General features: G+C 38.7%; 1 protein-coding gene across 7 annotated transcripts in view; it reads right to left on the bottom strand.

The window, feature by feature from the left end:
* UAP1 (UDP-N-acetylglucosamine pyrophosphorylase 1) overlaps positions 1-15,304 on the bottom strand; it is a 38,239-nt gene that overhangs the window by 18,643 nt on the left and 4,292 nt on the right. For 5 of the 7 annotated variants that reach the window (XM_017881677.1, XM_017881654.1, XM_017881668.1 and 2 more), the window contains exons 2-4: positions 14,225-14,553; positions 3,621-3,825; positions 1,330-1,505 (exon numbers count right to left, since the gene is read on the bottom strand). In XM_017881677.1, coding sequence (XP_017737166.1) covers positions 1,330-1,505; positions 3,621-3,825; positions 14,225-14,504 — 661 coding nt within the window. In that variant the 5' untranslated portion in view covers positions 14,505-14,553. The remainder of the gene's footprint in view (positions 1-1,329; positions 1,506-3,620; positions 3,826-14,224; positions 14,554-15,304) is intronic. The other 2 variants (XM_017881689.1, XM_017881683.1) reach the window with 2 other exon arrangements.

Raw genomic sequence — 15,304 nt, 5'->3', positions numbered from 1 at the left:
TATAAGTTAGCTCTGTATTTATAACTCTGACGCTAACAATTTCACCCATGTCAAAAATAAAAATATGTAAGTATTTTATATCAAATCGTGTTAAAAAAAATAGACTGATATGAAGGCCTAAGGTGATTTAAACTAGATATAAATAAAGCCCCTTGTTTCTCCATCTATTTATAATGTTGCTTTAATGTACTTTGTCCAATAACAACCTTAGCTATAGCTTAAGTGATGAAAAATTAGACAATTTCACAAAATACAGCTAAGAATAGTAACTCTTCCATTAACCAAAAGAATTAAGATGAAATAAAAGCCTACATCTAGAGAGCACCACTGTTAATACCATTAATTTCTTTTCAGCCTTTCCTCCAAGTACAGATTCACATAAATATAAATCTGTCAATAGGTCTATTTTTATAGGTTGACGTTGTACTCAAGGTCACTGAATGTGGCTACATGGGCAATACACTGTCCCATTCTAGTAGGTCCCATTAACAAACCACGATGTGCATGCACTATCTGGAACTGTGCAAAGCAGTGGCCCTAATCATAGACTGTATGTAGTTTTTCATTTTGCATTCCCTTACTTAACCTACTGAAATAATGTTTATCATTTAATGCCACCAATTATTTTAATGCTATTTAAGAATTAATGCTATTTATAAACTTAATTTAGCCTCTCATTTATTACATAGCGTATGGTTTCAAGTTTTTACTATAATAAATAATGTAGCCACGAACATTGCAGTATATAGAAAATATTTGCTATATGGCTGGGCACGGTGGCTCACACCTGTAATCCCAGCACTTTGGGAGGCCAAGGCAGGTAGATTACTTGAGGTCAGGAGACCAGCCTAGCCAACATGGCGAAACTCCATCTCTACAAAAAAGTACAAAAAATTAGCCAGGCATGGTGGCGCGTGCCTGTAATCCCAGTTACTCAGGAGGCTGAGGCAGGAGAATCACTTGAACCCAGTAGGCGGAGATTGCAGTGAGCGGAGATTGCACCACTGCACTCCAGCCTGGGCAACAGAGTGAGACTCTGTCTCAAAAATTTAAAAAATAAAAAATAAAATAAAATACTTATTATAGAGAATGAATACCCTGAATGTTCCTCAAGTTGCTCCATCACAGAGCAGACATCAACAACAAGTATAAAAGTGTATCCATTCCACCAACGGGCATTTTCATCTTTTTAAATTATTTCCAAGCTGCAAAAAACACATACATATTAATGTTTAAATACTCAAATCACCATGTTAAAAAGCAAATCAACATTTGATGATTTAGGTTGTTAGCCTTTCTAGTCACCATTAAATAAGGATGATTACAAACCTGGAGCCATAGAAACTTTGTTCTTCTCTTCCAAAATAATTTTCCCATCAAAACTCATGGCGGGGAGCATTCCTTGCTGAAAAAAGATTACATTCTCTTTTTTTAAACCAAAGTACTTGTGCTTGGTGAAGAACTCCTTTGTAGATTCCATTGTTCTGCCACTGGTCATTATATACCTTACAAGAGAAAATTAGATCTTCTAAGCAATCGTGCTAGGTGGACTAGGGCAAAATAAAGTTTTGTCTATTTCCTAAGCTAAAGATATCTTTGAAAGTACTTGCTTATTATTTTGACTTCCTTCATATTTTTCTTGGGTAAGACACATTCATTAGCTATTTCCCAAGGGAAATTTCTTTCAGTAATTTCATCACCTCTTAGGTATGAACTAAATCTACTTAACAATATTAAACATACTAAACATAACTCCTTCCAGAGAACCTATAAAATGGCTTAAGGAAACATTTTGGAACTCTGTGAAAGTGTATTTTAAATTTGAAAAGCCTATTCTGAATAAATAGGAAGAAAAGGGTAACTGTAATACAGTTTAATGATCTCTTGGGGTTCCTTTTATTGAAACTTGAAATGCAATCTGGGCTCTGCTAACCCTCCATTTAAAAATCATAAAACTATAATTATACTTTCTGTTGTCACAAAAAGTCAACCCATGCTAGTGTGGATAAGAAGAAAATTATATCTAAAACTATAATTAGTGACTGTGGTAGCTTTTGCCCTTACTAGAATGCAAACTACATATAAGAAGGGATTTTTGCCTGTTTTGGTTACTGATTTATCCTCAACACCTAGAAACAGACACTCAATTAATATTTGTTAAACGAATAAACAAAATGGTATAATTTCATACCACAGGAGATATCTGTCTGTTTAACAAATTATCCTGGATATTTTGAACTTTAGGTACAAAAGGTTTGGATATATTTAGAAGACGACAAAAGAAATGGCTAAACTTCTCTGCATAAGAACAGAAATTCTAAGTTGTGAGGAGATGGAAGAAAGAAAGAGAAGAAAATTCAACATGATAGTAGGAGGCCAGGGCTGTAAGTAGAATGCTGGCCACTTAGAACACAGATGTTCCTCCAAATTCCCCACAGGAATCAAGATGAACCAAATAGTTCACAGCAGGCCAGTACTTGTGGTAAGAAGAGCTAGAAAAGCTAGGAAAATTACAAAAAGCAGATTTTTAAAGGCATCAGAGAGCTTCAGAGGCAAAACAGATTGGAACTGTAAGTCCAGAGACAGAATCTTTCAAAAGGGAACTGAGGCTTTCAAAAGGGAACTGAGGCCTTGTCCTGAGGGCATCTGCTGATTTGGGTTACAGGCTAGTGGTGAATATGGCTTGGACCAAAGGCTGCTGCTGGGGGACAGAAACTAGTGGAGCTTTTGTTGATCACACGGGATTGAAATAACAAGATAGGGACTTGGGGGGCCTCAAACACACAGCTGATTTTCCCCTCAAAACACGCTAATTTCCAAAACTGCTCGGGCAAAGAGATTAAAGAGCTGAACCAAAAACTTGTAAAAAGCAGAACAGGATCTTCTGTAATCTCTTGGTACTTAGGAAACTGACACTGGCTGGACACAATGGCTCACACCTGTAATCCCAGCATTTTGGGAGGTCAAAGCAGGCAGATGGCTTGAGCTCAGGAATTTGAGACCAGCCTAGGTAACAAGTGAAACCCTGTCTCTACAAAAAATACAAAAAAAAACAGCCAGGCACAGTGGCTCATGCCTATAATCTTAGCGCTTTGGGAGGCTGAGGCGGGCAGATCATGAGGTCAGGAGTTCAAGACCAGCCTGACCAACAAGGTGAAACTCCATCTCTACTAAAAATACAGAAATTAGCCAGGTGTGGTGGCAGGCGCCTGCAATGCCAGCTACTCGGGAGGCTGAGGCAGGAGAACTGCTTGAACCCAGGAGGCAGAGGACGCAGTCAGCCAAACCTGGTGTGTATGTGGAAGAGGTGTGGGACAGCTAAATAACCTGGTACTTGAAAATAAGGGTTTCTAGATGCAGAGAGCTCACTGAGTACTTTAAGGTACTCAGTTAGGAATGTAAAAGTTGGTGGTGAGTGCGTATTGCTTATTAAGTCAATAGTGGTCATCTACCAAGCAATAATTATATATTACTTTTAACATATATAGTAAATTACACCTCCCAAGAAAATCTTCAGTAACAAGAAATATGTCTGCGAGTGAATAAAGTGTATATATGCATTCTGAATATTATAAAACAATATATGTTCGGACACACTCCAATAATGAGACGTATCTTACCATGGAATAATGCATTTGTTGCCATAATATTTTTCAGCAACCTGTTGTAGCTTCAGGATACGCTCTGCTTGAATCTGAAAAAGTGTCTTACAGGATGGCAAACCAACATCATACATCCCCTTAGGATATGCAACGCCAAGTCTTGTCCCCTGCCCACCAGCTAGAAGAAGAACTGCTACTTTATTCTGAGAAATCTGGAAAAGTCCTAGAAAAGAAAACACTTGTATCACAAAATCTCTACAATTCAACACTTTAGTATTAAATATACATAGGTAGCAGCAAAGACTCATCAAAAGGGGAAGTAAGGCTATACAGCTGCCTTGTCCTGAGGTCATTTGCTGATTTGGGGTACAGGCTAGTGGTGGAGAATCTGGCTTGGACCAAAGGCTGCTTGCTGTTTTATTGATCACATGGGACTGAAATAACAAGATAGGGGCTTATCAACGTAAGGCACAGACAGCACAGAATCTACATAGAATCGTGGATGACTACCTTGCTAATAAAAACTTTTCTATTATTAAAACAATTAAATTTACATAACCCAACAGAACACGAAACGATGAACGATGTATTTTAATGAACTAAATATTTTTGCTGATAATGTCAGGAGGTAAGAAGCGAGAGTTATTATAAAGGTTTCGCAAAAATTTGATGACTGATTGACGTGGCAAGTCAAGAAAAGATAAAATAAAGAAAATACGAAAGTTTCAGGATGAATGATGACACTATCAAATTACCTCCAGCCTATAATAAATAATCAATAAGCACGCAAATATAGCAGGTAAGCTATGTAAAGAAAATTAATCTTCAGTTAGGAAAGCAGTAAAGTATAATGGGTGAGAACTCAGGCTCTGAAGTTAGGATTTCTGGTTTGAAACCCAACTCAACAGAATGAGCCTGGGGTATCACCTGCAATGGGCATCAGAAGTCTTTGTAGGGTGATGGAAATATGCTTATGTTGATTGGGATGGTAGTTATATGGATATATATTTGTTAAAACATAAAATTTGCTGGGCACAGTGGCTCACCCCAGCACTTTGGGAGGCCGCGGCAGGTGGATCACCTGAGGTCAGGAGTTTGAGAGAAGCCTGGCCAACATGGCGAAACCTGTCTCTAATAAAAATACAAAAATTAGCCGGGCATGGTGGTACACACTTGTAGGCTGAAACAGGAGAACTGCTCGAACCCAGAAGGCGGAGATTGCACTGAGCTGAGATCATGCCACTCCTCTCCAGCCTGGGTGACAGAGCGAGACTCAAATAAAACACAAAAACATAAAACTACGAGACAGCCAGATCACGTGAAGCCAGGAGTTCAAGACTAGACCAGGATGGCCAACATGGCGAAGCCCCATCTCTACTAAAAATACAAAAATTAGCCAGGCATGGTGGTGCATGCCTGTAATCCCAGCTACTCAGGAGGCTGAGGCATGAGAATTGCTTGAACCTAGGAGACAGAGGTTGCAGTGAACCAAGACTGCACCACTGCACTCCAGCCTGGGTGGCAGTAAGACTCTGTCTCAAAAACAAAACCAAACCAAAAGGTAAAACCAGTGTATTTTATTACATGTAAATATATATTAATTTATTAAAATGCCTTTTGTAGGCCAGGCACAGTGGCTCACGCCTGTAATCCCAGCACTTTGGGAGGCCAAGGCGGGAGGATTACCTGAGGTCAGGAGTTCGAGACCAGCCTAACCAACATGGTGAAACCCCATCTCTACTAAAAATACAAAAATTAGCTAGGCACAGTGGCAGGCACCTGTAATCCCACCTACTCAGGAGGCTGAGGCAGGAAAATCACTTGAATCCGGGAGGCGGAAGTTGCAGTGAGCCGAGATCATGCCACTGCACTCCAGCCTGGGCAACAAAGTGGGACTCTGTCTCAAAAATAAATAAATAAATAAAATGTCTTTTTAAAAAATGGGCCATCTATACCAGCTCAGAAGAATATAAGACTCAGACTGTCTTCACTACTGATTTATTTCTTTAGTCTGGAAGCCTGTCAATTTTTGCCAGTAGAATATTCAGCAATAAGTAGTCATCAAGCATAATGTTTGAATAAAAATGTTATTCTTCAAACCAAAATAAATTCAAGATGATTTGAGATCCAAATGCAAATAAATGTAACTATAAAAACTACAAAGGAGCTCTCAGTCTGAATTTAAAAAAAAAAAAAAAAAAATCTTGCCATAATCCATTCCTAAGACCGATCTCATTCAAAAGTGGACAGTCTCAGTACCACAAGGCACAGTAGTTTGTGAGAAGAGGCTATGTGGAAACTGGGTTTCTGGCAAGCTAGAAAAACTATAAAATTAAAGCCATGGTAAACAGTTTTGTTCTTGTTTTCTGAGTTTCATACTTTCATTAGAATTCTTAGAAATTTTGTGAACAAACCTGGCCACTGCCCACAATTGTACGCTAAGTCAGAGGACGCAGTCAGTGACGGCAACTGACGGCAACTATCAATTATTATTTTAAAATCCTTAGGTAATGTTTATTTCATTTACCAACATTGTGCTTTATTTGTTTTTGACATATTGGGTTTTCTTAAAGCTAATACATTAGTAGGTCAACAACATAAAGAAAACTAAACCCGGCCGGGTGCAGTGGCTCACACCTGTAATCTCAACACTTTGGAAGGCCAAAGTGGGTGAATCAGCTGAGGTCAGGAGCTTAAGACCAGCCTGGCCAACATGGTGAAACCCATCTCTACTAAAAATACAAAAATTAGCTGGGTGTGGTGGTGCATGCCTGTAATCCCAGCTGCTCGGGAGGCTGAGGCAGACGAATTGCTTGAACCCGGGAGGCAGAGGCTGCAGTGAGCCAAGATCGTGCCACTGCACTCCAACTTGAGCAACACAGTGAGACTCCATCAAAAAAAAAAATAAAGAAAAATAAACCCATTATAAATTTAGAGCCAGTTCTGATTCTATTTTTCCTTCATTAGTAAGTATAGTCCAAGAACATTATTCAGCAATCATTCCAGCTATTTTTTCTTCTTTTTTTGGAGACAAAGTCTCACACTGTCACCCAGGCTACAGTGCAGTGGCACAACCTTGGCTTACTGCAACCTCCACCTCCTGGGTTCAAGTGATCCACCCACCTCAGCCTCCCATGTAGCTGAGACTACAGGTGCACACCAACACACTTAGCTAATTTTTGTATTTTTAGTAGAGACAGAGGTCTCACCATGTTGCCCACGCTGGTCTCGAACTCCTGGGCTCAAGCGATCTGCCCACCTCAGCCTCCCAAAGTGCTGGGACTACAGGCATGAGCCACCCTGCCCAGCCTATTCCAGCTATTTTTTCAATTTAAAAACCCAAAAGCACATTACATATTTTCATAAATTTCACCTTCGATATGAAGCTGACCTTAGCTACCTGAGAGTTAAATCTTCTTTCTTCCTTCCCTAAAACCAGAATTGTCCTCGTTAACTCCATAGTATTTAATTGGACCTCATCAGAGTTTGAAAACAATAACATAAAATCAGGTGTACCAAAATAGAACCCAAAATAGTAACTATAATCTAAGAGGCAGGTTCTGTGTAATTTTCACCACTTTAGAGATAATAAACTCAGAAAAGTTAAGAGTCTCGCCCAGGGTCACATAGCCAGTAATTGTGAATCAGGATTAGGACCTGACTCCAGGGCCTCTTCAGCACCATACCACCCTGCCACCAGAGGTTATGCTGCCTTTTTTCTTAGCCTGTCTTACCCACCATCCTAAATGAAAAAACTGTTGAGCAAGAAGAGCCAACATTCTCCAAAACTTCCCAAACACCGAAATTCTTAACAGTCATTCTGAGTTTGTATTTGTCTTAAGCAAGACCCATAACCATTATATAACAAAAACTGAGATGAAGAAATGTAAAGGGAACAGGGAACATTTTAAGACATTTGAAAACTGTTCTATATTTGGTTATTCCCTGAATTATATCAAATAAACTATGGTTTCTAGAAAATAAATTTAATTCTGCTGTCACCTACAAAACATTGTTTTAAAGTACAAGTCCACAATCTCTTACTTAAACTCATGGGTCAGATTTGTTTCAGAACACAGAACTCTTCAAAATGTATAAAAAGACTATAGTACATGTATAATATGCTATAATAATATATGTCCCCAGCAGATCTGAAACAGCATCCTATAATCACATTAAGTGGGATAAATAAAGTTGACAAACAGCCTCATGTCTATTCAGGTCAGGTTTTGTATCATTTTAGAAATGCAGATAAAGATCTGCTGTCTGGACACTTGCATATAATCCAAGGTGTTAGAATAAAAAATATTTCTGAACATCTTCAAAAGAAGTGCCTGATACCTATATTTTGGACACAGAGATCTCTGTTCTTTTTATACAGTACATTTCCTTCATATGGCACATGTGTTTCAAGTTGTTTTACTCTTAACATGGTGCTAGCCTTCTTCCTGACTTCTTACTTTCACCCTCAGTCCCAGGTAAGCTATTTCCCTCAGCTAACTGACCTGAAAAAGGTAAACGCTACACTCCCAGAGCCAGTTCCAGGTCTCAGCTCCTGCTGACCTGATGGCATTCAACATCAATTCTGTGCTTTCTATAGGTCTAACCAGGTTCAAAATAGTCCTGTATAAACTTTTCTCTTCCTTAGGTGGGTTCCCTAAATTACTGCTTCATTCCTACTCTCCAATTGTTTCACGTTTAAAATTTTGCTAACCAACAGCTCACAGTGGCTTCATTCTTTATTCAGATAAACGGCATGTGTTTGTTTCCTAAACTCCTGTTCACTCTTCAGTGCTTCTTTCCATCTCTGAACCTGATAACCAGTCCAGTCATCAATTAACAGTGGCACTGAGATGATGCCAACCAGATGTATATTACCAGGTAGATATACATTTACATCTCATCTCTATTTAACCACAACTATTACAATGAATTATAACACAATCCACATATATTTGCAATAAAAGGTTTTTCATTAACTTCTTCCTGTTTACACACCTCACTTATAAGCAAACAGCGAAAAACAAGAGAAAAGGCAGCAGTCCCTGGAGAACCAAGGCCAGCTATAATTCACAAATGAAATGCAGCTACAGCTATTGTTCACAGTATCAAATTGGTGTACACTGGCTGAAGTACTCAGTACTCATCTACTTCAGCTCTGTTACTACAATAAAGTTGCAATGTTTATCAAAAGTATGCAACACATAAATTAGTATCCGTCTTCTGATGACAGATAAAATGCTGTTTTGAATTAAGTGGGCCAATAAAATTCAATAAGTTTTTTGGTTATATGGCAATTATACATTATTTCAAACTGCGTTTGTCATAACATAAATTTTATATGGGCAGCACAGCACCTACCTGAAAAATGTTAACTAATTATAAATGTATTTAAACCCAAGTGACAATTAGGAAATTATAAATTTCTATCCTAAAGCTACCTCTGCAGAAATACTGAAAAACACTGAAAAGTTCAACACTGTATCACCCTTTCTATCTCTCCATGGTAAGACATAAGGGTTAATTTTCCTACACAAGGGAACTCAACACAGGCAAAACTGAAACTGAAATTGAAAAAAGTGGCCAGGTGCAGTGGCTCACACCTGTAATCCCAGCACTTGGGAGATAGCTCACACCTGTAATCCTAGCACTTGGGAGGCCAAGGCAGGCAGATCACTTGAGGTCAGGAGTTCAAGACCAGTCTGGCCAACATGGTGAAACCCCATCTCTACTAAAAATACAAAAATTGGCTGGGTGTGGTGGCAGGCGCCTATAATCCCAGCTACTGGGGAGGCTGAGACAGGAGAATTGCTTGAACCCAGGAGGCAGAGGTTGCAGTGAGCCGAGATCGTGCCACCGCACTCCAGCCTGGGCAACAGAGTAAGACTCTGTCTCAAAAAAAAGAAAGAAAGCAAGCCAGACTGACACATGTCCAGGGCTGGAGTATATCTCTCTCCTTGGAGAGTCATGCATTGTGGGCCCAAGAGAATCTAAGCACTTTTTCTGATAACATTCACAAGAAACAGAAAAGTTTACAGTGGCCTGTCAGAGGTCAAATGCTTCCTGGATAACTTTCTACTTAGACTAGTTCCTTCTGTAGACTTTAACAAAGAAGACAGCACAGGTCCTTTTGGAGTAAAGCACTGTCAGAACTTTCATTTAAATTATCAGAACTCCAGGACAAGTAGAGTTGGGTAAACAGGCTATTCAACTGCTAGCCTTTCAAATAAAGGAAAGCTATCCAAGAAAGTTAGAATAATTTAAGTCTTTAATTTTTAATCACATTATAGCTGAAACTACAGTATTTCCCCAAAATAGTAAGCACAAAAAGCAGAGTAATCAGGAAAATCTCTATCTGAACCAGTTTTAGGTAGCAGAGATTACATTAGAAGAATTTCATTAGGTATGATATGAGAATAAAAATAACATGATGTTTGGGATTTGCCTGAAAATACTGCAGCAAAGGAAAAAAAAAAAAAAAGAGGGAGAGAGAAAGCAAAAGGAGCAAAACTTTCACAATTTTAATTAAGGTGGCTTATGAGGGGTTCACTGTACTGAATTTGCCGCTAAATATGTTTCAAAATATCCTTGACATTTTTCATGATAAATTCTTGTGCAGGCTACAAAACTATACAACGCACCACAATCCCAATATATGCATGTGTGTGTGTGTGTGCCAAAGGAAATACTGTAAAATATTACTAGTGAGTATCTCTGGATGGTGGAATCACAGAGATTTGTATTTTTTCCTTTGTAATTTTTAGCATTTACCCATTTCTCTAAAATAAATATGTATTTATTTTTTTTCTTTTGAGATGGAGTCTCGCTCTGTCGCCCAGGCTGCAGTGCAGTGGCGCAATCTCAGCTCACTGCAAGCTCCACCTCCTGGGTTCACACCATTCTCCTGCCTCAGCCTCCCGAGTAGCTGGGACTACAAGCACCTGCTACCACACCCAGTTAATTTTTTGTATTTTTAGTAGAGATGAGGTTTCACCATGTTAGCCAGGATGGTCTCGGTCTCCTGACCTCATGATCCTCCTGCCTCAGCCTCCCAAAGTGCTGGGATTACAGGCGTCAGCCACAGTGCCCAGCTGTATTACTTCTAAAATAAAACAAATCTATTAAAAACATCAGTATCCTAGATTTCAGAAAATGTAGAGGGAGATAATGTTAAGAATGCATTTCTTCTAAACAATCCACTTACTTTTCTACTATAGTGCTATATGGTAGAGAAGCACCATTATGATTAACAGGAAAACGTCTCATAGGCAAAAAAGGCTAAGACTGAATACTAATTAGATATTATAATATAAAATTGGTAGATTTGTGTTCAAATAAGCATGCATTTGTTTTAATAAATGGGAATTTTTATCAAGCAAACAGGTTTTCCCAGTGTATCTTTACTAAAATAACATTCTCAAAGCTGGTAATTACTTCTCTTTCAAGATCTCAGCTTTGTAAAATAAAGATTTTCTAGTTGTTCCTCTACATTCCTTTTTCTACAACTGGCTAGAAAACTTCAAGAAATAAAGCAAGATCTCTCTTTAACAAGGAATACAGTGGTTACTTATATTCATCCTTCAGAAATAAATAATTTTCCACTCTAGTTGTAAAAATGTCCATTATCATCTGAATAACCACCAGATACTTTGCAACTACTGGACAATGCTTTCATTCCCCCAATCTGAGGAGGTGGAGGTGTGGGGAAATAAAAACTGTCCCTGATACAATTACCAGGATCTTCCTACTACCTGAAATACAATGCCATGATCTTCGCAATGGCTTCTCTTCCCTTTGATAACTTACTGCAGAAACTTCATTTTGTTATGAATTTGCAGATACATGATAGTTTCTGGCTAAGTGAAAAGGATATAATGTCAACATAAAGTCTCCTTCTCCACCCTTACTGTTTAAGCTACAGATAAATACCTTTCCCTTGACACTAAGCCAAAAGGAAGTTTACACCGTGTTATGCTATACTTGGTTCTAATAGTTCCGGATTTTAGTTTACATGAAAAGTCATAAAAGTAGACTGGCTTCACATAGTCCAACAAAAAGGCTATAAAGAAGACTCAAATTATAGGATATCTTAATTGTGGCTTATGTTCCCCATTACACAAGGTCAAAGCTTTGACTTTCCGTAAGAGTTACTACTAATACTTCATCCCATTAAAATCCCAAGGAAAAATATAGGCAACTGGGATACTAGAGGGTAAAGAAAGGCCTGTGTGGTTTTTGGTTTGGAATAGTAGCCTTTTGAAACCCAGGAAAGGAGGGAAGGATTAGTGAATCCAAAGTAACAGGAGTCACGGTATCACTGAAACTCTTCATTCACAAGCACTCATCTAGGCATCGTTCTCTCACATCTTAGTGGCAGAGCCCTATCCTAGGTAAAAAGCTAGGTTAGCTACCACCAAGCATTTTACATCTGAAAAGCACCTCCTTGAAGAAGATCCAATTATTTTCAAACTGTTTTTAAACCTCTAAACTCTTTTAAATAAAACCTCACGTAAAGATCAAATACACAGAACAGAAAAAAGTAGAACTACTCCTAGTGGAGAACAAAGGGGTTGAAGACCTACCAGTTTAGTATCTGCTCCCTCCCTCCCTCCCTATAAGAGGCAGCTTCTCCAACAGTGAAAACCCTTGGGTTCTTTGGAACACCCTTTGAAAATCAGTAAATTTGTGAGCCTGGAGAAAGACAGAAAGAGGTATACAGCAAGTTGATAATGCCAGTAATCTTTCTTTTTACAAGGGGTGAGGGGATGCCAAAGAGTGGAAAACAAAATAAAAATAGCCATGTTATAAATACAGACTATAAGATTGTATGTATAGCATTACTACACATCTATGAAATCAAATATATATACAATCTGCCCGGGCACACTGGCTCATACCTGTAACCCCAGTACTTGGAGAAGCTAAGGTGGGCGGATCACTTGAGATCAGGAGTTGGAGATCAGTCTGGCCAACATAGTGAAACCCCCTCTCTACTAAAAATACCAAAAACTTAGCCAGGCATGGTGGTTCACACCTGTAACCCCAGCTACTCAGGAAGCTGAGGCAGGAGTATTGCTTAAGCCTAAGAGGCAGAGGTTGCAGTGAGTGAGGAACACACCACTGCACTCCAGCCTGGGCAACAAAGCGAGGCTGTCTCAAAAAAAAAGGACAAAGAAACAAAAAAGTAAGTATACAATCAAGTACTGGGTGGTAATGTGAGCAAATAAAAATATAGCTTTGATGAGATGATGGGCAATCTGTTATTTCAATAATATTTTTGCAATAAAATAATGTATTTTAAAAAGTTAAGGAAAGTATTCGCCCAAGCTCTCATTCACAGTTGAGAAAATGAGGCCCAAATGTGACAAGGATCATGTACAAACACTCAGGGAATCATCTACAATATTTAGTCAACATTTTACTTACAAAGGAGTAATAGGTTATAAAAAGCACAGCTTTCAACTACACCAAAAGCTACAGTTGAGCTATTTTGTCATTCTCAAAAGCACAAATTAGTATTAGGTTAAGGGGACAGATTTTTTTACATGCTTTAGAATGAAAAGCATTGGGGCAATTCAATAAACACTTATTGATCAACTTATAACTATAAAACTCTTGTTCTAAATGCTACGTAACATGCAGAGACAACTAGTACATGGGCTGCTCTTCAAGAATTTACAATGCACTGAGGAAGACAAACACCTCTTATGATAAGCTAGAATGAAATAAAAGCATGAACAACTAATTCTAACTTGGGACACAGAAGAAAAGGTCACAGATCAAATATTATGTGTAGTGAACCTTAATGAATGAGTGTAAGTTCCCCAAGTGGCAGAACTACTGCACCGTACAACTCCAAGAAATGACCTTACAAGGTGACCTAGCTAGGTAGAGAAAGGGCAAAGGGCACATCAAGCTAAGGATAAACATAAGCAAAGGCAGGGAAAGGTGAATTATTTCGGGGAAAGGTGAATTATTTGGTTCAGCTAAAATGTTGACTGGAAATATGGGTTAGGGTCAGGTTAAGGCATTAAAGATTAAGCCAGCTGGGCTAGGCGCAGTGGCTCACACCTGTAACCCCAACACTTTGGGAGGCTGAGGTGGGCGAATCACTTGAGGTCAGGAGTTCAAGACCAGCCTAGCCAACATCGTGAAACCCTGTCTATACTAAAAATACAAAAATTAGCCAGGCATGGTAGTGCATGCCTATAATCCCAGCTACTCGGGAGGCTGAGGCAGGAGAATCACTTGAGCCCAGGAGGTAGAGGTTGCTGTAAGCTGAGATTGCCCCACTACACTCCAGCCCGGGCAGCAGAGTGAGACTCTGTCTTAAAAAAAAAAAATTAAGCCAGCTTAAACTTAAGTATTTAACTTGTGCTTCGGGAAAAGAAATCTAGCAGAAGTATGGAAACTAAGGAGGGAAAGAGACTGAAGACAAATTAAGACTTGAGTGAGAGAAGCCTTGAATGGAGCATCAAAATAAAAGACAATTTTGTCACTTTCTGCTAGATCACCTGGTTTAATGTAGTATGAATCAAAATATTAGTGACATGATCCAGCTACCTGAACAATTTTAGTATATCTCAAATAAACTTCAGAAGAAATATGTACATGCCCAGTACCTTCGCTTTCCCAGGCCTGGAGCTGATCTTGATCCCTTGTAGCACTGCCCAATACCTCTCGAGGCACAGGCTCCATTCGTGCATCCACATTCTTTTGGTGAGAAGACTGGTTAAATCCTTCAATGGCCTTTTGGAAAAAGAAGTTCAGCTCCTCAAAATTCATGGCCTGGAGCTCTGCATAAAGTTCTACCTGTTGGGCTTCTTCAAGCTCATTCCAGAAATGTAGTAGGTGCTCTTGCCCAGCTTTGGACAACGTGAGTTTGAGGTCATTAATGTTCATAATGGTCTAATAGCCAAGCTTTGTAGAAATAGGGGTGTAATGTACGTACCTATAAACCAAAAAGAGAAAAATAATTAATGGCATGTCAAAATTCAACCTCCAAAATTGAGGGGGGTTTTCCCCTCTAAAATAAGAATGTTTTTAAAACTTGATGTTAAAAAAATTAACTTCTGCTTTTCCATCACTCAATATTTGTAAGAGATCAAACCTGTAAGGCAATAATATGCACCAGGCACTTCTAAGTACTTTACCTTCATGGTCTTGTTTAATTTTCAACAACTCTATGGCATAGGCACTATTATTACCACTCCTTTACAGTTGAGAAGACAGGCAGAGAGGCTAAGCAACCTAACAAATGAGTGGAGCTGGGATAGGAACCCAGGCAGCCTGATGACATGGCTCACACTCTTTACCACATTTAGTTGTCTCTGTATTAGTCCTCTGACCACTAAGCTACCACTGAAAGAACACCTGACTATTTTACATTTAAATGTTTTCCTTGTATCTCTACTGATAGAAATACTGTTAAGTGTTGTAGTCAGTATACCGAAATATTCAGGAAGACAGAACTACCTATAATAAGGAAAAATACATTTCATTTCATTAGCAACTTCTGCAAAGAAGCAATAACACATGTATTGTCTCTACTCACTAAAAACTTGGGTCCTCCTTAAAGAGACAAGCAATATACATATAACAATCAGTGAATAAGACAAATGTTTTCTAAAGAGCTATATTCTGTGATAATATAGTAAAATGTTAAACTTCATTGTGCTAAAAAATAAGAAAATGAGGAAATA

Source organism: Rhinopithecus bieti, unplaced genomic scaffold (genome assembly GCF_001698545.2).
Source record: "Rhinopithecus bieti isolate Rb0 unplaced genomic scaffold, ASM169854v2 scaffold_1348, whole genome shotgun sequence".
In the NCBI taxonomy this organism is placed as follows: Eukaryota; Metazoa; Chordata; class Mammalia; order Primates; family Cercopithecidae; genus Rhinopithecus; species Rhinopithecus bieti.
The sequence above is the reverse complement of the archived record's forward strand: the minus strand, read 5'-3'. Positions and strand labels throughout refer to the sequence as shown.